This window comes from Canis lupus, chromosome 19, assembly GCF_003254725.2.
Source record: "Canis lupus dingo isolate Sandy chromosome 19, ASM325472v2, whole genome shotgun sequence".
Lineage (NCBI taxonomy): Eukaryota > Metazoa > Chordata > Mammalia > Carnivora > Canidae > Canis > Canis lupus.
The window spans coordinates 365,170-388,120 of NC_064261.1; the positions used below are offsets into that span (position 1 = coordinate 365,170).

The window sequence follows — 22,951 nt, forward strand, 5'->3', positions numbered from 1 at the left end:
GGAAAAAACAATCAAGGTGAATGGTTTCTGAAAAAGCTCCCTATTAGGAGCACCTAGTGGCTCAGGGGTCAAGCATCTCCCTTCAGCCCAGGGCGTGACCCCGGGGTCCTGGGATTAAGTCCCACATCGGGCTCCCTGCACGGAGCCTGCATCTGCATCTGGGCTCCCTGCACGGAGCCTGCATCTGCATCTCCCTCTGCCTGTGTCTCTGCCTCTGCCTCTCTCTGGGTCTCTCATGAACAAATAAATAACATCTTAAAAAAAAAAAAAACTCCCTGATGATTTTGATATTCCCTCAACCTGGCCCCCCACAAATGAACTACAGAACTAAGCATAAGGGCTGCCTCGTTTTTGTGCCCCTAAAATCTGCTGCATCACAATATCCAAGGACCCCTGGTTTCAGCTATTATTTCCTTAACTAGTTTTTAAATAGCTATAATCTTAATATAGTTAAAGCTTTAACAGCTTTAACTATTATTTACCTTAACTAGTACTTAAAGCCCCAAGTTGTGGTTTCAGCCAGAGGTATTGATGCAAAGTCAGAAGAGTTATTTCTGGACACAGTTACAAGCCACAAAACTATAACCATGTAAAAACCATTTCTGTGCTCTATCGAGCTGAACCAGGCTGGCATCTTTATGATCTAAGCATCCGCTGGGCAGGAATGGACTCTACATGCACCCTAGTCTATCCTGTCTGTCCTGTTCCAACCATTTGTGTTCACAGGATGAGCCTGCAGAAGAGGTTCTCTAGATCAGCTCACAGAAAGGACTTTAGGACTAATTTTGCAAAGACCAAAGACAGGCTGAGTAGGAATTCAATCTAATCCGGGAGAGATTATCAAAGGGATTTCTGTGACAAGTCCTAAGGTACATATTCAAAAAAAAAGAAAAAAGAAAAAAAGAAAGAAAAGAAAAGAAAGAGAGAGAGAGAGAGAGAGAGAGAGAGAGAAATAGAGGCAGTGGGAAGAGAAGATCTCAAATTTCTGCAGAATTAAAAAAAAAAAAAAAGTTGTTCTGTTGGGAGAATAAGGGAAATAACCTAAATAGCAACTTCTAAAATGTTTCCCCTCCAAGAAGAAAAAGTAAACATTTCACAGGCTCAAATCTCTATGCTAGGCTCCCAAGTTCCCACTGCTCCTTTGGCAAGCATCCAAACAGCCTAGCTTAGCTGGCAAATGTTCAAATACAGTTATTCAAAATATGTTAATGAGGCTAACAGGGTGCTTCCACCATGTAACCCCACCTTCCCCTTCTTTGTGCGAAGTGAACCTGTGCAGGTTAAAACAGGCGTGCCAAACGCTTGCTATGTGAGATTCCCGACTGCTGGCTAAACCACTGCCAATTTAAAATAAGCATTTAGGGAGAACGGCGTGTCCAAATGCACGCTGTCTTGAAAAATGGGTATTGTGAGGTTTATTCCCACTGCCATATACCCCCACAGGTCTGAAAACATAAATATTAATGATTTATATTCTTTAAGTACCACATTCAAAGTACCTTAAGGATTCCAAAGTACTTCACAAGTATTCTTTTTAAAATAATTTCCCAGTGAAATATTTTTCATTCTATAAATGAGGAAACAAAAGTAGTGGTTACACATTGTTTAGATAATGGTAATTGGAATCAAAAGAACTCAGCTATTTTATGAGTTAACACAACTACTCAACGATGTCTTTTTAGCCCAATATCAAGCATTTCTTCTGTGTGTACAAAGAAATCACAGAGCAGTTATGTCTGGTTTGTATATATTCTAAAAATCTCAAAATTTCCCCCACAAAATCAGGTTAGCTTAAAATTTTCACTTTCCCCTTGCCTTCCAAAAAAGCATTTGACTTGTTTCTTCATCCCCACAGACATTCCACACATAGTCTGAATTTTAAAACTTAGGCCATACTGCTTCTTTCTCAGTAGAACAGAAAGTACCAGTTCCAAAATAATCTCAACACTGCCCAGGCCCTAAAGTAGTCCCTAGTCACAAGATCTTGACAGGAAATCAGGATCTAGTATCTTAGGTTTAAAAATCAAGGGGAGGTTGGAAGGAAGGTATAAATGGGATTACATAGTTACCTAGGGTGACTCATTCTCATATGCTCAAGACTAAACTGAACACTGACTCTAGATCATGAAAGAATTTTTCCTCAGGGGCAGAAAGGGGCATGGGATTTCCAAATGTACACTAGGATCTTCCATGTGGCTCAGGTGAGCAAATCCCACATAATTAACTTCCTACTACAGTGAAGGAGTATAAACATAGGTGAGGTGCACAACGTTCTCAAATGGTGCTGGTATCAAGCCCCTTCAGTTTTCCAGGCTGCAGAGACTAGACAGAGAGGCAAGAGACCAAGGTGGCATGACACTTGGGACTGTAGTTAACACCACTGAACTGATACCAAGTTTTATACTATGTGTGTTTTACAATTAAAAAATTAAAATTAAAAAAAAAGAGAGAGAGATTGGGGTCAATTTACCATATTACCAGGGCTCCTAACAATGAAAATGTTCTTAGTGTCCAGCTGTCAGAATGTCAGAAATCATACCAAACTACTGAAGATGGGCGGGGGGTGGGGGGGGGGGGAGCACAGATTGGGATGGTACTAGGCTGGGTCAGAGCTTGTGCCCATATGGGGTGGGGGGCAGATTGGGATGGTACTAGGCTGGGTCAGAGCTTGTGCTCATGTCGGGTGGGGGGCAGACTGGGATGGTACTAGGCTGGGTCAGAGCTTGTGCTCATGTGGGGAGGGGGGCAGACTGGGATGGTACTAGGCTGGGCCAGAGTTTGTGCCCATGTGGGGTGGGGGTCAGACTGGGATGGTACTAGGCTGCGTCAGAGCTTGTGCTCATATGGGGAGGGGGTCAGACTGGGATGGTACTAGGCTGGGTCACAGCTTGTGCCCATGTGGGGTGAGGGGCAGATTGGGATGGTACTAGGCTGGGCCAGAGCTTGTGCCCATGTGGGGTAGGGGGCAGATTAGGATGGTACCAAGCTGGGTCAGAGCTTGGGCTCGTGTCTATGTATGCCTGCTGAAACCAGCTGGCCTTGTACTTAGGGTACTTCCTAGGTCCAACTGCCTGGACCTCATTTTTCTCATTAGGAATAGGAAGAGTACTAGAAATTTGGTTTTTCCCCCCTTTCATTACTTTAAGAAAACCTGGCCTTTATCTTTCTTGAGTCATTTTCTTTTCCCTAAGGTTTTCAATAAAAACCTCAAAGTTATAAGAATATATTCTGCTTTGGAAACATATGGCTTAGAAACTCAAGAGATTCTATTTGAAAACGTACATGAATGTTTTTAAGACTAGGACCTTTTTTGAAAGATTGAAAATATTTCAATATCCATGTTCAATTAAATTTCCCTTAGTAAAAATGCGGGTTTCTTAACATATAGTATTTCTCCAACTCAGCAATAAAAACCAATTTCCTCAAAATTTAATATACACAGAATCTACCAGAAAAGAGTATCAATAACTGCTCAAGACTCATTAAAATCAGTAGGGAGATATTAAACATTCAAATATGTCTGAGTATTAAAAAACATAAAGCACCAACTTACTAAAATTTTAAGTCAATTTATACACTTTTTTATTCAAATATAAGTAAATGTAAAACTATTATAAGGCTAACTACGTATATTAACTTTAGAGGTAAATCATATGTAATTACTAAAGAAATACTTCCCTTTAGTAACTTATACAAGTGGCAATATATCTGCTTGCCTAAGATTTTATAACTTATTTTCCAAGTTAAACCTAAACCAGAAAATTTTAAGGTAAAAAAAATACTCCCACTGATAATGTATAAGCTATATATATATTTTTTAGGCTGCACTTGTAGCAGTACTTCAAGTTATGGTTTTCCCTAAGAGCATTCATCTCTGTTTTCAACAAATATAAATATTCACTGGAAACATCTATCACTACGTTAAACAACATATGGGATTGGAATAAATTGTAGGAAGAAAACCTGAAAAAATAATTAGAAATATTAAGAGACTTATCAGAAAAGAGGTTTACCAAGTATACGGTTTAGAAAGCACAGGGAAGTGAGGAAATAAGGTCACCTGGAATGAGGAGAGCAAGTGGCGGCCTGGCCTGGCCTGGCCGTGGGTTCTCTGTAGGGAGCAGCGCCCAGGAGTCTCGCCTGTCCGGCGGTGCAGAGGCCAGAAGCCGGCTCTGGGTCGCCAGCACACCCTTCACCAGCCCTTCTACTCACTTCAGGAGCCCAGTGATCTACTAAGCAAACCTACCTGGGCTCACAGTGCAAGGAGAGGGTGTGGCGGGCACTTCATATAATAACAGTAATGATACTCGACACTTACGAAGCAGATGTGGAGATTCTCTAAGATCTTGCGAGTAGCTGGGCTGAGTAGAGAGAGGCTGAAGGGTTCCTAGGCCAATCAATGGAGAAGGGAGAGAGCATGAAGGGACTGAAGAAGGGAGGGACAGATTAGCAAGCCCGTCAACACCACACTGGTGAGAAGCTCTACGGTACGATCTGGATTTCCAGCATGGGAAAACGAACACGGGAACAAAGACAAGGTTGGAGCAAGGTAAACGATGATTTAACAAAAGCTGAGAGCCATCATTTTGTAAGTAACTCTCCAAAATCCTTTTACTTTGGGGGATGTCAAGAGCTTTCTGCATTGTAACTAAACGGATTCATCAAGTTCCCCTAAAGAACTAAAATGCCAAAAAATCAGAGACAGCTTTCTAGAAATGGAGTTCAGCAGGCAATTGGAAATAAAGTAAGTGGTTTACTTCATTCCTCTGCTAGTTAAATAGTCACTCCCATCGAGTCTACTTCTTGATCAGTTTTTTAAATACAGTCTGTATTGTCCATCTCTCTGCTCTTTCTCTAAAATGGACGTTAAGGGGCGCCTTCGAGGGCATAGCTGGCCAAGCACCTGGCTTCCACTTTGGTCATGATCCGAGGGTCCTGGGATGGAGCCCTGCATTAGGCTTACCGCTCAGCACAGAGCTTCCTGTTGCTCCCCCTGCTTGTGCTCCCTGTCTAATAAATTTATTAAAATATTTAAAATAAATAAAATGGACTTTAAAATCAGAGTTTAGGTTTAAAGAGTAGAGTACATTAAACACAGACTGAAAAACAAGAGAACTTCTTTAGTCAAGTACAACTGCTTTGGTGCTCACATCTCAACTAGCCAAAATTAGGGTGAACCAGATATAAATAATAAAGACAATGGGAAAGAATGTTTGAAATCTGAACTATTCTAGGAAATCAGGACCAAATCTGAATAACATGCTTTCAGATCCAATAACCAGAATAACCAGAAGTTCCGGCAAAGAGCAAATCCTTCTTCATCTCACCTCTTTAAGTCATTCATAAATGCTTAATTCAAGAATGCACAATCTTTTTTAAAATCAATAGTTACATAATACCTTCCCTGATTTAATAAGGTCTTCTCAGCGGGCTCAGTTAGGCACTTTCTCACATTCTAACCTTTCTAAAAATTCTGTTTCACTTTTGTCTTCCTCTAAGTGTGTCCTTTTTATGGGACAGTTTAATCTAAATCACTGCTAGAAAACAGAGCACACAGCAACACGGCATACTTCCCTTATCTCACAGTAGAGAAGCTAATGCTACTTTCTGAGTTTTGGTTCCTGTCTTCCTATCCCACTCTTCATACACATGGGCTTCTACTGGATTTTCTTTCCTCTCCCTTTTTCTCTCCATTCCTAACTGAGGATTTCCCCAAGTATAATTTAAGAACCACTTACATCAGAATCATAAAGGATTTGAAGTAAAAAATATTCTGGACTTCTACCTAAATTTACTAAATATCAGAAATGGGTAGGGCTCAAGAATCTGCACTTTAGCAGTTACCCAGGTGACTATAATGCACAGGGAAGAAGTCTGAGGCCCCCTGCCTCTAACCCTGGATGGATTCTTCCCAAAAGACACAGGGACTGAACCAAACTATAAACAAGCACCATCAGAGCCTCTGAGAAGAGAGCATGGTGGCAATTCCCTCACTACCTTCCTTTTAAAAAACAGAAGGAAGAGGCAAGGGAGAAAGCACGGAGAGCGGAACATGAGCTGAATATGAGACATCAGCACAAATGTGGACTCGTCAGCCCTGCTCCGTGGCTACTACCAATTACAGTAGCCAGACCTGCAAGAGGGCTGATTACATGTAATTTATAAAGAGTAAACAAGCTGGGCGGCTTGTGAACAATGAATGGTGATATTCAAGCCAAGAAGTAATAAAAATCATGAAAAACGACTCAACATCCCCCTCCCCACCCAGACAACAACTGGTTGTACTCTGGTTAGGATTAGCTAGGGCAATAATGAGTATTTGGGTAATGATTTAAATGACAGACCCTTTCAGAGAGATTTTGTCTATCAGATAAACCCCAGTGGAAGAGTTCTGCAGCACCAACCTCTAGTGTCTATAAGCTCAGCCACCTCAATGACTATTCTCAGCCTTACTGAGGTAAAAAAAAAAAAAAAAGAATAATAATGTTTGCTTCCAGTCGGACAACACAATCCCACACCTGAAATACAGCTCATCCTTGAACACAGCAGTTAAGGGTGCCAACCCCCCATGCAATTGAAAATCCTGCATATAACTTCTGACTCCCCCAAAACGTTAACTACTAAAAGCCTCCTGCTGACCAGAAGCCTTACCAATAAAGCAGTTAACACGTGTCTGGTATGTATTATATTCTGTATTCTTACAATAGTATCTTTTAAAAAATTTTTTTGGTATTCTAGGCTACTTGGTTCCTCTGTGAGTTTTTCTTTCTCTTTATCACTTTTTTTAGGGGGGAAGGGGCAGAGGGAGAGGGAGAGGGAGAAGAGAATCTCAAGCTGGTTCCATGCCCAACACAGAGCCTGACTCAATTCCCTAACCCTGAGATCATGACCTAAGCCAAAATCTAAAGTCAGATCTTAACAGACTGAGCCCCCTAAGACCCCCTCCTCCACCACCACCCCCACCCTCTGCCGCCTGGTCTGTAGTTTTTCAAATGGTTGCAAATCTCCAAAACATTTTCCAATATTTTATTGAAAAAAGTCCACATCTAAGTGGATTCATGCTCAAATCTGAGTTGTTCAGGGGTGAACAGTTTAGCTTTTAACAGACACAGGGAAATAAACCAAATAATACACACGTAAAAACTAAGCTTCATGAAGAATTTCTTTACATCAAGGTTTCTCAACTTCAGCACTACTGATATACTGGGCAGAGGTAATTCTCTGTTGTAAGGGCCATACTGTGCAATGTAGAATGTTTAGCAGCACCCCTGCCTCCACTGATTAGCAGCCAGGAGTACCCCCAGCTGTGACAACTAAAAATGTTCTCAGACATTCTCAAATGTCCCCTATGGGAGCAAAATCACCTCCCCACTCCCACTAAAAACCACTGTAGCATACAGAACCATCATGAAGAAAAGTTTGTATTAATAAAATAGCTCATACAACATATTTCTGAAGTCATAAAAAGACCTCACAAGTCCTGCTTTTAAATATATATATATAATATACTCCTTTTAAGTATATCACTCTATTTTTCCATAAAATTTTCTATTACCAGGGGCTAAAATATAAAAATCTTTATACTTTCTTAAAGATTTTTTAAAATGTATTCATGACAGAGACAGAGAAAGGCCGAGACACAGGCAGAAGGAGAAGCAGGCTCCCTGCGGGGAATGGATGCAGGACTCGATCCCAGGACCCCAGGGTCATGATCTGAGCCAAAGGCAGATGCTCTACTGCTGCCAACCCACCCAGGGGCCCTTAATATTGTTTTAATAAGCTATCCAAGGGGGTGCCAAGGTGGTCAGTCAGTTAAGGGTCTGCCTTCAGCTCAGGGCATGATCCCTGGGTCCTGAGAATTTAGCTCTGCAGCAGGCTCCCTGCCCAGCGGTGTCTGCCTCTCCCTCCCCCTGCCCCACACTTGTGCTTCCTCCCTCTCCCTTTCTCTCTCCCTCTCTTCCTCTCTCCCTCTCCCTCACTCTCGCTCTCTTTCCCTCAAATAAATGAAAATCTAAAAAAAAAAAAAAAAAAAAAAACCCAAAAAACAAAAAACTAGCTAAGCCATTACAAAAGAGACATATAATAAAATAACTGAGTAGGCCCAAAGTATTTTTTATTTAACAGAGCCAACTTATCTATCAGCCATGGGGGCACTATGCGAGGGCCCATGAGACTTTTAGGAGCCCATAAAAAGTGTTTTTATATTAATTTCTTTTAAAATTAGGATAAAAATGGCTATAATAATAATGACACCGACTTGGAACATATTCATCTTTATACTGACACAGTTGCAAAATATAATTTTTATTCTTTTTTTTTGGTAGAGGAAGGGGAGCCCATGAAAGCAAAAGTACCTAAAGTTCACAAAAGTTCCCGTATGGCCCTGCCACGTGAAGGAGCAGTAAGCAATTAAAACAAGCATGTATGATCAGGGGTGACGGGCGCCGTGGTTCGCAAATGGAAGAGCATAAAGAAAGGCTAAAACAGAGGCTGGCAGCCCACTCTGTGGACGTGTGAGAGTGCTGGGAGGCTTCGGGGGCAGAGAACAAGCAGAAGTTAGCCTGGTTGTGAAGGCAGACGGGAGGACCAAAAACTCCTGAAGAGCAGAGCACGGGCAAAGGCCAGAGGGACAGACCACACGGCCAGACTGGACTGTGGACGGTCAGCACAGCTGAAACCCAGGGCCCAAGTGAGAGGCAGCAACAAGGACAATGGGAGGCACACACAGGGGCGGGCCCCCATCACAAGGGCCTGGCAAGCTGAGAGAAGAGGTCTGGGCATCCCGAAGGGCAAAGGAACTGCTGCAGAGCAGCTACAAACTGGGGAGCGATGTGCGCAGACCTGTGTTTCCAAAGGCCATTCTGGCTGCTTTAATGAAGACAGCAGGGGGAGTGGAGAAATGGAAGGAGCGAGGCCACTGGCTCCTGCAGCAATCCAGAAGAAAGGCAGAGGCATCTTAGGTAGTACGATCAATCGATCAACTCAAGAGGTATTTGTGGTTTGGTTTTTTTTAAGAAAGATCATGCAGGAGCACGCAGCGGGGGTGGGCAGCGGGAAGGAAGGCCAGGAACGGGGTGAGAACTGAGGCTGGCTTCATGCCCAGTGCAGAGCCCCACACCGGGGCTCGATCTCATGACCCTGAAATCATGACCTGAACAGAAATCAAGAGTCAGGCGCTTAACCAACTGAGCCACCCAGGCGCCCCTCAAGAGATATTTGGGAGGTAAAACGACAGGATTTGTCACTGAGTATGAAGAACGAGGGAGGAACAACACAGAATCCTCTGGCTCCAGCCACAGGACAAGGGCTTGGTGTAGCGACTGAATGACTGAGGGAACAATGAGAGGACCCGGTACAGGGAGAGGGTGAGAAGGTCGGCTGTGGATGCGCAGAGTCTGGGCTGCTGTGGGGAATCTAATTAGTTCTGAATCTAAGCAGTCAGACCTGCGGACTGAGATAACACCCTGGAACCATCAGTGTATAATTCAGGGCCATGTAAGATCCAGAGATGAGCTTTAAAGGTTAGAAAACATGCAAGGTTATCTTTAACAGTTGTGGGTAAGTTTGTAAGAATTCTGCAGAAAGTGAGAGCCCAGACCTTTTATCAAATTTTCAAAGGGGTTCATGAACTCACGAAGGATGAAGAGCCACTAACGGCCTGCGACGAGAGAAGAGGTCATCCAGGGCTGGCCCCAGAATGCTGAAGAACTCCCACACATAAGGAGAGACCAGAGCCGGTATCAGAAAAGCATAGGAAAGAAGATTCTGAAAAGAAGGACCGGTCATCTGTCCATCACTGTAGTCAGGAGCGCCATGAAAAGGAAGACCTAAAAAGTTCAAATCTAGTTCTGTTAGATCTGGCGGCCAGGAGGTCACTGGGGACCTCAGAGGGAAGTGTTAGGTAAGGGTAGTGGGAAGGGACGCAGGCTCTCCTGCATTATGAAATGCATGGCAGGTGGAGGCAGCAGAGCGCACAAAACCCACTCAAGGGTCTTCTGGCTGGGGGTGCCTGGCTGGCTCAGTCAGGAGAGCATGCTACTCTTGATCTCAGGGTTGTGAGTTCAAGCTCCACATTAGGTGTGGAGCCTACCAAAAAAAAAAAAGAGTCGGGCTAGGAAAGGAGAATACAAAGAGTCTGGCTTTGAAAACGGAATCCACTATTTAAGGTACCGGTGAGAAAACTAAACACTTTCATTAAGCCTTCGCAGAGTCCATGAATTCACCTCCTTCTACTAAATTCTTCTAGAGTCTTACCTCAAACATCACTGGTTAAAATATAATTTCCAGTACTAAGTGCATCCTCTGTAGCATATAAACTCCCAAAAGATGGAGGCAGTGCCCTCTTGGTCCTCTTCTCAGTTCTTGACAGTACCTGTTCACAGCAGGCATCCCCTCAGTCACCTGAAGTATCTGACCCAAGGAGTAAGAAGATCTGGCTCTCAGAACAGCTGGTCAGTGTGTACGACCTGGGACAAATCAATTAGTATTCCAGGAGCTAATTCTCACTCCCTGTAAAACAAGGAGGTTGGATTCTTGACAAGGAAAGAAGGATATTTGTGTAATTGGAAAAGATACTCAATAGAGCAATTATTTTGGGAATGCAAATCATAGAAAGAAAAACAGGATAAAAAGCCAAAGGCCTCCAAACAACACGTGAAAAAAAAAATGGGTTAGAAGCGCCAAAAAACACTGAACTACGTGACTTATAATTCTAGGCTTAAAATTCTATAATTATCTGGTCATGTTGTTCGAGAGATCATGCACGGTATCACACAGTACCTTTAGACGCCGAGAATAAAAGCCATCTTTGTCCTCTGGAAATTAATGTCCTATTACAAATGCCAAAGAATGATCATTAAAGCCGTAATTTTCTTTGTAAAGAGATCATGTGTATATACCTCCTACTGTGTATACTGTGGGTCATTATGAAAATCATCTAGAAAAAATATATTAAATATAAAAACATATTAGGCTTGCTTTTCCTTTTTTGACTATTTACTTGAAGTGAAGGAAAAGAAGAAAGGGGATACTGTTCAATAGCACCAGTTTAATTTTGCACCCTGTTCTTCGGAGATAAATGACCTATATACCTAGTGAAGATTACTCAGAAGGCTTTGGTTTTATGTAACAGCATCACTAGGATCAAATTACCTTCCTAAATACTTTGCATTCTTACTAGTTCAGTACTTCCTTTTACCTTTTCTCAACACCTCAAACATCTAAACCTGGAACTGTCAGGGAGAACTTATAAAATCCTAATACTCCCAAAACCACTTCGGGGTCAATCCTGACTTTGCCAGAGGGAAGGGGGCTCAAATAATACCTCCTCCACCGACTGAGGTGATCATCCCTCTTCAAGTTCTACCTAACGCCACTGGAATTCAAAACACTGGAGGCAGCATTTTACCAAGTGTTCCCCTTTCAAGAGTGGAAGGTTAAAACTTCTCTGCCGCTAATCGACGGGTCATCCCTCCAGCCAGAAGCACGTCCATGACTGTGGCCACAGCACTAATGGGAACGTGTGGTGGACTGGGATTGAGAAAGCACACCAGGTACTTAATTCTTTAATCAGGTAGTCATCTCAGGGAGGAGTTCTGCTGCTCGGAAAGTGGCCTGACCACATTTCCCAATACAGGAGTAACTAAAAACTGAATTTCAAGAGAGGAAAACAATCTACATGCTGGGTGGAACAGTATTATTCTGGACCTTGATTGCCACATTACAGGGACAGAAATAACTGCCCCCTTCCAGAGAAAAGATGAAAGAACGCGTGTGGGGATCCCTGGGTGGCGCAGCGGTTTAGCGCCTGCCTTTGGCCCAGGGCGCGATCCTGGAAACCTGGGATCGAATCCCACGTCGGGCTCCCGGTGCATGGAGCCTGCTTCTCCCTCTGCCTGTGTCTCTGCCTCTCTCTCTCTCTCTCCCATCCTCTCTCTCTGTGTGACTATCATAAATAAATAAAAATTAAAAAAAAAAAAAAGAACGCGTGTGTCAGGATTCTGACACAAAAAGTCTGTGATACCTGTGGCTAGGCTTACATTACAGAGAAAGAAATGAAAACAAAGAGAAAAGAGCAAGAGGGGTAGACAGAGATCCACGAGACAAACAGTGCTTTTGCCTCTCTCCCACTTAAAAAAAAAAAGTCAGCAAGCAAAATGTTATAGCAACTGGCCAACTGATGGATGCATTAGAAACAAAAAATAAAGGGGTGCCCGGCGGGGTTAGTCAGCAGAGCATGCAACTCTTGATCTCCAGGTTATGAGTTCGAGCTTCACACTGGGTTTGGAAACTACTAAAAATAAATAAACTAAAAACAAAACAAAAATAAAAACAAGAACAGATGGCGTTCTTAACGTTCTCTTGATAGCTAATGTCCTATGTCCTTATTACACAAAAGCAAACCTTGACTAAAATTCTATTTATCTGCTTATTTCATGTATAACAGCGAAAAATATCTGTAGGCAAATAACAAATATCCAACTCAACCAAGCAACAGGAAAGTAATGTACAAAGCTGTGAGGTCAACTGACATTTTTCCCTTTTCACACCACAGGATAGATGCCCTCCTCTGACTTTTCTCTTGAAATGTAATGTTTTCTTTTTCCACGTGTGGTATTCTTAAAGAATGTATAAAACTGTTTTCAAAAAAAATTTAAACTACACTAGTCAAAGAAAAATAAAGAAGGGAAAAGAAAAACAATGAACAGGATAGTTAAAGCAAAGTTTAATATTTTTCTTCCTTTAAAAAAAAATGACCTAAGATTTTTACACTGAAAAGAAATATTTGGGCTCTCCGTATATTGTTTTTAATTCATGGAACAATGTAGCCATTTGTTTTTTTCCTTTTAGGACATTTTTTTTTCTTTTTGAACACATAGGGAATTATTTAGGCCAAGTATGAATTCAAAGTAAAAAGTTGAGAGAAAAAAGAAATACCACTATAAGAAAAACTCATGGAATTTGGCATTCGTTCCAGTCTATGAAAATAAAACTCAGTTCAGAAATATGATAAAAATTTCTGAAATACATAGAAAGAACAATTAAAAGGTAGAAAGAATTTAAGATAACTCACATTTTCCCTTCTAGAAGCTCTATCTCTTTGCAACTTACACCTTCACGTGCAGTTTACATATAGCAGCTCTGCTAAAAACAACCACATGGAAAATTTTTGTTCCAGATAATACTGCAGGACGGGGCTTGGCAGCCACAAGCTGTAATCAGAACGCCTCAAGAGCTAATGTAACAGAGATAACAGCCAAGCACGCACCCAGTGCACAGCGTGAACTGTTCTTCACAAAGCAGGCAGGGAGAGGGTCAGAAGCCGTAATGAGAATTATTCTCTTCGGTTAGGACAGCTTTGCGCCTGTGAAGCGGAGGACGGCGGAAAACAGCGGAAAACAGAAGAGCATCTCTCTTGCATTTCAGAGTTAAGGTGCTTACACGCCCAAGCCTGACCGGCGCAGGGCCCGGCGGCTGCTCCCAGGCGCTCCACAGGCCCACCGCCCGCCACCGCTCAGGCCTCCCCAGCCGCCTACTTGGCCGCGGAAGAGGCTACTTATTTAATGGATGTGGAAATCCACGGTACAAAGAACCACTTTTCCCCAGGAGTTATCTACAGAAGAAAAGGAGGCTAATTTTACTTGTGCTTGTAGCCAAAGAGGGGACAATAAAGAGACCTGTGACTTGATAAGTTTCCTGTACTCAAGTCCACAGCCGGAGATAAAGGGAGTCACAGAAATATCGCGACTTCAAGCCAAAGTTCAAATGGCAAACTCAGATGGAAGCTCGAAGTTGGTGGAAATTAGCCCCCATGTTAATCTGAGGAATGTGAGATGAGAGGAAGCCTCCACCAGCAGAGGGGTTCAACGGACCCCGAGGTTCCTGGCGCGCATGCAGCTGGGCTAAGACGGCCTCCAAGGCCCAAAATAAGCCACTAGCCCAAGGCAGCACAGCCCACGGAACGCAGCAGCAAGGGAATCAAAGGCTCTTTTATTCTCCCTCCCACCAGAACATGCTCCCTCTCTGCTGTAAACGAACTGCTTGCCAAAATGAATTATTTAGCTCAAAACAGACATAAAGAAATCTTAAATAACACATGTCCCTTGGAATTTTAATAAGTTCAGGTGACCCAACGAATCGTGTTGTTTGTTTCTTGTCTGACACGTATCATTCACTTGTGGCCAGGTTCCCGGCAGGAGCACTGTGTCAAGGCAGAAACAGAAACTTCTCAAAACTCAGCGTTACTGCTGACATCCACGCTCCACGCTTGAAACGGAGGTGTTCCGAGGCTGCTCTCTTCCCAAGGAGGTCTAAACTCAACACGAAGTCTTTGTTCCTCCTGTAAAGCCAGGCTTCCCTGAGGATTCACCATTCCTGCCAGCAGCACCTCAGTTCTTCCAGGAACAGAGCCTGAAAAGTCTTTTGTGAATCCTCCCCTGGCAGCCCCCTTCCACTCCCCTCTCGATCTGAACTCCTCAGCAATTACTGTCTGAATCAGTCATCTGGCAAGGAATCACACAGGACTTCACAACACACGTCTTGTAAAACAATTTAAAGGTAGGTAGGTGCCTTTACAGCTTGTCTTCACAAATAGATTAGAACCTCCTTGAGGGCAGGGAGGGGGCCTTTCCCTGCACTGTATTCCACACATGACACATTGCAAGAGCTCCAGAAATACCAGTTGGTTTATACAGTCAACAGATATTTGCGCCACTTCTATCCTGAGCCGGGCACTGCTCTGGGTGCTGGGGACACCACAACACCATGGCACCCAGAGCAGCAACTCCACAGCCCAGTGCTCAGTGAGCCTGGGTTCTGCTAAGGCAAGCTCAGGAGGGTCCCCAAAGAAATCTGCTTAAGCAGTTCACTTAACTGTTTAAAATGAGCATGAAAGTAAAATTTATTTCCCAAGAAAAGAGGCCTATTGAGAAGCTTCTCCCTCTGCCTCTCACTTCCAAGGAAATATCTAAGGAATGTGAAGCCGCAATAGAGTTTACAATCTAGATCTGCACACCCCTTCCCCATTTTACAGATAAGGAAACTGAGGGTCAGAATGGTCCAAGTATCCTGTAGATAATGGCAAAGTCAAGTTGAATCCCAGGTCCTGACACTCAGTCCAGGGTTCCTTCCACAGCAGCACAATTTAGTTCAAATCCTTCAAAAATAAAGCAGTAGTCTACCTGCCGTGATGTCCCTTCTCCTGTGTTAGTTTCTGTAAGAAAATTAGGAGTGATGGCCCTTAATGCTTTGAATCTATCACCTCTTAAACTTTCTCAATCTGCAAATCATTGAGACCTTACCTACATATTTTTCATGTTGACTACAAAATATGGAATTCTACCTGGGTACCTGGACTGGCTCAGTCAGAAAAGCATGCGACTCCTGACCTCAGGGTCATGAGCTGGAGCCCCACGTTGGGTGTACAGATTACTGAAAATAAACTTTAAAAAAACATATATATATGAAATTTTATTTAGACATAAAAAAGTTCTTTGTTGTTTTCTTTCTTTCATATTTTTAAGCAGATTTAATAATGGCAAAATACATGGAAATAACCAATTCAGCTGTCAACCAGATTATCCAAGCATAACTCTTGTCATATTACTGTCTTTTGTTCAAAGATATCTTTTTACAAATTTAAAACCAAATTTTCAAAACAGCAGAATTCTAAAACTATCTTCCAAACCGATACAACTTCCAAATGATAATTTTATTTAAAAGATTTTATTTATTCATGACAGACACAGAGAGAGAAGGGCAGAGACACAGGCAGAGGGAGAAGCAGGCTCCATGCAGGGAGCCCGACGCAGGACTCGATCCCAGGGCCCCAGGGTCACCGCCTGGACTGAAGGTGGCGCTAAACCGCTGAGCCACCCAGGGATCCCCCCAAGTGATCATTTTAAATCCAAAAAAACAACCATCAGATTTAGGAATTCATCAAATGTTACATGGAGAGTTTTATACTCTTCATTAAGTCCAGGCACAATGAAAGAATCAACTATCATTACCTATCTTGAAGGCTTACTGTAATTGGTAGCTGATGATCTTTGTTAACAGAAACAGTGTCCCTGCCACATAAGAAAAGTAAAAAGAAAACATTAAAAATTTGAATGGAATGCTTACTATCCTGAAGTTTTCAAGAAAAAAATTCCTTCAAGTCACTGTAAGCAAAAGCTTCAGAGTCCCTTGACTGCTACTGGTAACTGCATGCATGCATGCATGCATGCAGAAAAGTCCAGACTTTCTTTCAGACATCACAGGCCCCTTTCCCGTGGTGACACTATAAACAGAGACCTAATGCTCAGCACAGACTCCAGGCTATCCTGGAACAAAGGGATGCTGCTAACTCTGCCTGCTTCCCTCCTTCTCCTCTACGTAAGATGTCAGGTGCCCGCCCAGAAGAAGAGGCTATCTCTGTTCCCAAGCCCATTTCCAAAATCAGGGGCATGTTCTGGAAGTCCGGACAAAAACCATCCTATTAACTGACAGCTGAGAGTAGAGCTCAAGCTAGGTGCAGACTGCACACCCAAGAACTGGCCGAGGTCTTGCTCCCAGGCTGGCTGGCAGCTAGCAGGCCACCTTGGTGTGGCCTCAGAAGCAGGTTCTCCTGCGGAGATGGCACACCTGCCCACTGCTGACAGCTTTTGGGCTGCTCTGGAGGAGCCCAAACTTGGTGTCCAGACTTGAGGCAGGCCATAGGGAAGCTCCTCCTGCAGAGATATGGTGAGAGCCAGCTGGCTTGAATGAATCCTTTGTTTTCAGACTTACATTTTATCTTAGTTGAAATTTCAAGTCCTGATGAAAATCCCACCATTACTTCAAATGGCTGATTTATGTTTAAATACTCTTTAAAAATCCGAGCACCACCGCTGAGTGCATACTATCAAAAGTTTACTTGTTTTCTGTAATCTGAGTGATGGTGATCTGTATATGTTTCCACTCCAGTCCTTAAGTAAAAAAGCAGCTGTTTCATACATAACACAGAACAAAAACCAAAGCACAGTAGTAACAAAACTGAAAGAAAGCATGAATGTTTTTACCTTCACTTTAAGTAGACTTCAAAAAATTCACAGAAAAAAAAATTCACAGAAGATGAAACACATACAAGAGGCTCTTACCCTTTTGCAAGTAAATATAGAAAAGAGTAAAGAGATGACAAGGCAAGGAATCTATGCGCTAATCCAGGCTTTCCCTTTCTCTCTCTCTTTTTTATGTTCCTTTTACTCTCTTTGGAAAATTTAAGAAACACTTTCATACCAAATGAAAACACTAGTGTGCAAAGAACACAATGCTGTGTGAGTTGACTACGAAACAGTAAACATAAAATGGATTTGTAAATGGAAATGCGCTGGGGCCATAACATGAGATGACTTTAAAGATAAAAACTAAAACAATTTTTTGTCACATAAAAGCCCTTAAGTATCATCTTAATCAATGTTTGGACTACCCTATAAATACCGTAAGCAGTGAGACAACTGTCAAAATCCCATGAACCAAATGCTCCCCAAAAGAATCAATGCTCAAACTCCCTGATGTCTCGTTTAACAATTACAGTACCGCTCATCCAAGATATCTATTCACAGCAAATCCATTCATTAAAAATCATTATGAAGCAACATTTTGCCTATTGGACGGCCGACACTGTTTCCTTTTACCCTTTATTTTCATAAAAATCTTACATGAAAACAAGAATATGAAACACATGCACATATATATGTCTTTGAGGGTCAAAGCTGCTTTAGCAAAAACAATCTGAATTTGATACCACGGCCTAAAGACCAATAAATCCAGAAATGTCAAAAACTTCTAGGCAACAACATGACAGCTAAACAGGCCTCATTTTAAATTATAACACTCTAGTCTTCTGCGACCCCTTAAATTCTGGTAGCCACTCTGCTTGCACACTGTCTTCCTGGGCCAGCTCTGTACGTAAAAAAAAAAAAACACTGGTGCTCAGCCAGCAAGAAAAGCCCCACCTCCACCCAGCTGTTCGGCATATCCTTCCCCCTGTTGAAAACATAACTTAGGAAGCCCACTCTCTCTCTAAAGTATCCCCGTGGTTTCAGACTACGTTGAGCTTGTTCCTCAAAACATCTATTAAAAAAAATAAATAACAGCTTGGGCACACAGTCTGAAACCACTTTATGTTGGTTCACTTGTTCCCGTATTCTTGTCTCATTTCCCCAAAGACTCAGAAAGCTGTTTCTTCAGCACCACACCTCATTCCCAGCTTGCTTCTTCCCTGCATCCTCAACTAATCTCCATAGACTCCTAGAAAGTCATCATCTGAAAGGAGCTTTAAAGATGATTTAGTCTGAGCTCGACTTGAACTAGGTCAGAGTCCATATAAAAGTTCACATAAAAGGTTAGTACTTTTTATAGTCCAGTCAGGCAGATCTGGGTTCAAGTTCTGTCTGCAGCACAATCTGGTTACCGAAACTGCCTTCTCATCTGTGAAGCAGATGTAGTACCTATCTCATAAACCTGTTGTAATGATTGAATGAAATAATACACATTCCTTTATTTGGGACTTTTCATTTTCTTGGTCCTTGCTAAGACCATCTTTTTTTGCTGATTCTCGTCCTCGGTTATACCACATTAACTTGTGAGCCCAAGAGCCAGGCTTCTCTCCTACGGGTATTTTCTGATCTTAGGGGGTCTAGGCTAGTGCTAGGTATCTTTTGAGAGACCCAACCAACCATGTAAAAGAATCCATCACGCCCCTATAACCACCACCTGTGTTGCAAACGTACCGTCCTGCAGTTTCTTTTTTTTTTTTTAATTTTTTTTAAACTTTTATTTATTTATGATAGGCACACAGTGAGAGAGAGAGAGAAGCAGAGACACAGGCAGAGGGAGAAGCAGGCTCCATGCACCGGGAGCCCGACGTGGGATTCGATCCCGGGTCTCCAGGATCGCGCCCTGGGCCAAAGGCAGGCGCCAAACCGCTGCGCCACCCAGGGATCCCCCGTCCTGCAGTTTCTTCCGAGGACCTACCGAGGTCTACGGGATTCCGGGGCTGCGCCTCTGAAAACAAATAGCCTGTCTCCCTCCGTCCTCTCCTCTCACACACACAACATTCTTTATAGAAGAACTAAATAAACCACTGTCTCCCAGAAATGTTGAAATAAAGTTAGTTAGCGTCTTTACCAGAACGTTCAGGAAGCTGTGAGAAGAGACAGGATTTGAAAGGAGTCAAGATTTCTGGAGAAGTCTTTCTAGGATGTGCGGCATCAAGTTCTTGAATGAGAATTACGTGAGCAACAGATGCTGGCAGAGGGTGCACCAGGACTCACCGCTGAGTCCGCGCGGTTAAACATGCCCTTCACTATCCAAGGGGTGACTCACAAAATCAACTTGGATTCTACCACTGGGTGTAGATCCCCTCGGACGAGAGGCCAGTTTCACTGGAGGCGCGGGCCCCCAGGAGTAAATCTGTATCTAAGGAGGCATACATTCGCTTTTGAAAACACTTTTCACTAAAACACCATTGGCTCCATATGCCGGGACAAATGTGCCATTTCTCCTTTGCAGAGGGCAAGGCCAAAGAGTCAGCGGGTGAGCGGGGCGGGGGAAGGTTCTGGGCCCCGAGGAGGGCGGCAGCGGGGACCCCGGGGGGGGGCGGGGGAGGTTCTGGGCCCCGAGGAGGGCGCAGCGGGGACCCCGGGGGGGGGGGGGCGGGGGAGGTTCTGGGCCCCGAGGAGGGCGCAGCGGGGACCCCGGGGGGCGGGGGAAGGTTCTGGGCCCCGAGGAGGGCGCAGCGGGGACCCCGGGGGGGGGCGGGGGAGGTTCTGGGCCCCGAGGAGGGCGCAGCGGGGACCCCGGGGGGGGGGCGGGGGAGGTTCTGGGCCCCGAGGAGGGCGCAGCGGGGACCCCGGGGGGCGGGGGAAGGTTCTGGGCCCCGAGGAGGGCGCAGCGGGGACCCCGGGGGGGGGGCGGGGGAGGTTCTGGGCCCCAGGAGGGCGCAGCGGGGACCCCGGGGGGGGCGGGGATGGTTCTGGGCCCCGAGGAGGGCGCAGCGGGGACCCCGGGGGAGGCGGGGGAGGTTCTGGGCCCCGAGGAGGGCGCAGCGGGGACCCCGGGGGGGGGCGGGGATGGTTCTGGGCCCCGAGGAGGGCGCAGCGGGGACCCCGGGGGGCGGGGGAAGGTTCTGGGCCCCGAGGAGGGCGCAGCGGGGACCCCGGGGGGGGCGGGGGAGGTTCTGGGCCCCGAGGAGGGCGCAGCGGGGACCCCGGGGGGGGCGGGGGAGGTTCTGGGCCCCGAGGAGGGCGGCAGCGGGGACCCCGGGGGGCGGGGGAGGTTCTGGGCCCCGAGGAGGGCGGCAGCGGGGACCCCGGGGGGGGCGGGGGAGGTTCTGGGCCCCGAGGAGGGCGCAGCGGGGACCCCGGGGGGGGGCGGGGGAGGTTCTGGGCCCCGAGGAGGGCGGCAGCGGGGACCCCGGGGGGCGGGGGAAGGTTCTGGGCCCCGAGGAGGGCGCAGCGGGGACCCCGGGGGGGGCGGGGGAGGTTCTGGGCCCCGAGGAGGGCGCAGCGGGGACCCCGGGGGGCGGGGGAAGGTTCTGGGCCCCGAGGAGGGCGCAGCGGGGACCCCGGGGGGGGGCGGGGATGGTTCTGGGCCCCGAGGAGGGCGCAGCGGGGACCCCGGGGGGCGGGGGAAGGTTCTGGGCCCCGAGGAGGGCGCAGCGGGGACCCCGGGGGGGGCGGGGGAGGTTCTGGGCCCCGAGGAGGGCGCAGCGGGGACCCCGGGGGGGGCGGGGGAGGTTCTGGGCCCCGAGGAGGGCGGCAGCGGGGACCCCGGGGGGCGGGGGAAGGTTCTGGGCCCCGAGGAGGGCGCAGCGGGGACCCCGGGGGGGGCGGGGGAGGTTCTGGGCCCCGAGGAGGGCGCAGCGGGGACCCCGGGGGGGGGCGGGGGAGGTTCTGGGCCCCGAGGAGGGCGGCAGCGGGGACCCCGGGGGGCGGGGGAAGGTTCTGGGCCCCGAGGAGGGCGCAGCGGGGACCCCGGGGGGGGCGGGGGAGGTTCTGGGCCCCGAGGAGGGCGCAGCGGGGACCCCGGGGGGCGGGGGAAGGTTCTGGGCCCCGAGGAGGGCGCAGCGGGGACCCCGGGGGGGGGGCGGGGATGGTTCTGGGCCCCGAGGAGGGCGCAGCGGGGACCCCGGGGGGCGGGGGAAGGTTCTGGGCCCCGAGGAGGGCGCAGCGGGGACCCCGGGGGGGGCGGGGGAGGTTCTGGGCCCCGAGGAGGGCGGCAGCGGGGACCCCGGGGGGGGGCGGGGGAGGTTCTGGGCCCCGAGGAGGGCGCAGCGGGGACCCCGGGGGGGGGCAGGTTCTGGGCCCCGAGGAGGGCGCGGGTGGCAAGGCTGGTTCTTTCCAGGAATGCTCTCGGAGCAGCTAAACAGCGCAGCGCCTCCTCCGCAGGTTGTGTCGGTGCCGCCGCCGCCGCGTCGGGATCCCGGCGGCCCGGGCGAGGCCGTCCAAGGCGGAGACCCCGCGGCCTCGGCTGCCCCCCCGCCCCGCCCCGCCCCGCCCCGCCCCGCCGGAGAGCGCGCCCGAGGCGCCCAAACGCCCGCAGCCCGGCCCCCCGACGGCCCTGGAGGCGGACCCCAGGCGCCCGGCCGCCCCTCGTCCCCGGTCCCCTCCGCCCCCCCCGGCCCGAAGGCCGCCGCCCTCGTCCCCCGCGGGTCCGCGACGCCGGTTCCTCGGCCGTCCCGGCGCGGCCGTCCGAGCTCCGCGGGCCTGGGCTGCGGTCCGGGCGGGGGGCAGAGGGCGGGGGCGCCCCCTCGGCTGTGCCCCCAGGGGGTGGGGGCGGGGGCGGGGGTGGGGGCGGCGGCAGGTCGGGGGTCCGGGCGCCCCGGGGCGCTGGGCTGCGGGCGGGGGCGGGGCGGGGCGGGGCGGGGGGCCCGGGCGGCGCGGCCGCTGCACTTACGTAGCGCTTCAGCTTCTTCTCCGGCGGGGACTTGCGGAGCCAGCCCGAGCAGACCACCTCGCCGCCGCTCATGGTGCGCGCCGCCCGCAGGACCTCGGCGGCCCCAGGCGGCGGGGCGGGCGGGCGGGGCGCGTGCGGGGCCGGGGCCGGGGCCGGGGCCGGGGCTGCGGGGCCTCGTCAGCGCGCCCGTCCCGCCGGCGCCCGGAGCGCTCCTGCCCGCGGACCCGGGCTCTGCCGCGCGCGCTCCGCCCCCGGAACGGGCCTCCCCGGGCGCCGGCCCAGGACGACGCCGCCCGCGCTCCCCCGCGCCCGCGGCCCGGCCCCGGCGGCGCCCCCCGGATCGGCCCCCGGCTCGGCTGCGCCCGGCGTCGGGAGGCGGAGGCCCGGGGCGGCGGGGGCGGCGGGGGCGGCGGGCAGGTCCGGGGGCGGCGGGGGCGGCGGGGGCGGCGGGCGGGCGCGGGGCAGGGTCCGGCGCGTCGCGCTCTCGGGGGCTGCCGTCCGCGGCCCGGGCGCTGCAGACTTTCTGAGAAACTCCGCCGCCGCACTCGCGGCCACAACAAGGGCCGGGGGCGGAGGGGGCGGAGGGAGCGGCGGGGCGGGCGGGGGGCGGCGTCCGAGAGGCACCCTGGGAGGTGTAGTCCGGGCGGCCGCGCGGGCCCTGGGCGGCGGGGGCGGCGGCCCGACTGCGCCGCGCGGCGGCAGCGGCACTTCCAGCCCGCGGGGAGGCCGCCCGGACTCCGGGGGCGCCCTCCTCGCCAGCCTCGGGGCGGCGCGGCCCGCGGGGAGGCCGAGCCCGGGGCGGGGGGGGCGGGGCGGGGCGGGATGCTGGGGCGGGCCCGGGGGGGGGGCCGGCGGGGGGAGGGGCGGCCTCGCGGCTGCGGGGCGGGCGGGCGCGGGGGGCTGAGGGCCGAGCCCGGGGTCGAGGGGCAGGCCCGCGTGGGCGAGGGCGGCGCTTCGGCGCTTCGGCGCTTCGGCGCTTCGGCGCTTCGGCCCGGCCCCCCGCCCCGGCGCCCTCCCCCCGCGGGGCGGCTGC

General features: G+C 49.0%; 1 protein-coding gene across 5 annotated transcripts in view; it reads right to left on the reverse strand.

Annotated features, from left to right (window-relative positions):
• The window catches only part of GAB1 (GRB2 associated binding protein 1), a 115,849-nt gene extending 93,775 nt beyond the window's left edge, over positions 1 to 22,074 (reverse strand). For 4 of the 5 annotated variants that reach the window (XM_025462349.3, XM_025462347.3, XM_025462348.3 and 1 more), the window contains exon 1: positions 21,919 to 22,074. In XM_025462349.3, coding sequence (XP_025318134.1) covers positions 21,919 to 21,990 — 72 coding nt within the window. In that variant the 5' untranslated portion in view covers positions 21,991 to 22,074. Of the gene's footprint in view, positions 1 to 13,072; positions 13,226 to 21,918 lie in introns of those variants that run through there. The other variant, XM_025462351.3, reaches the window with a different exon arrangement.
• Positions 22,075 to 22,951: the final 877 nt, after the last annotated feature.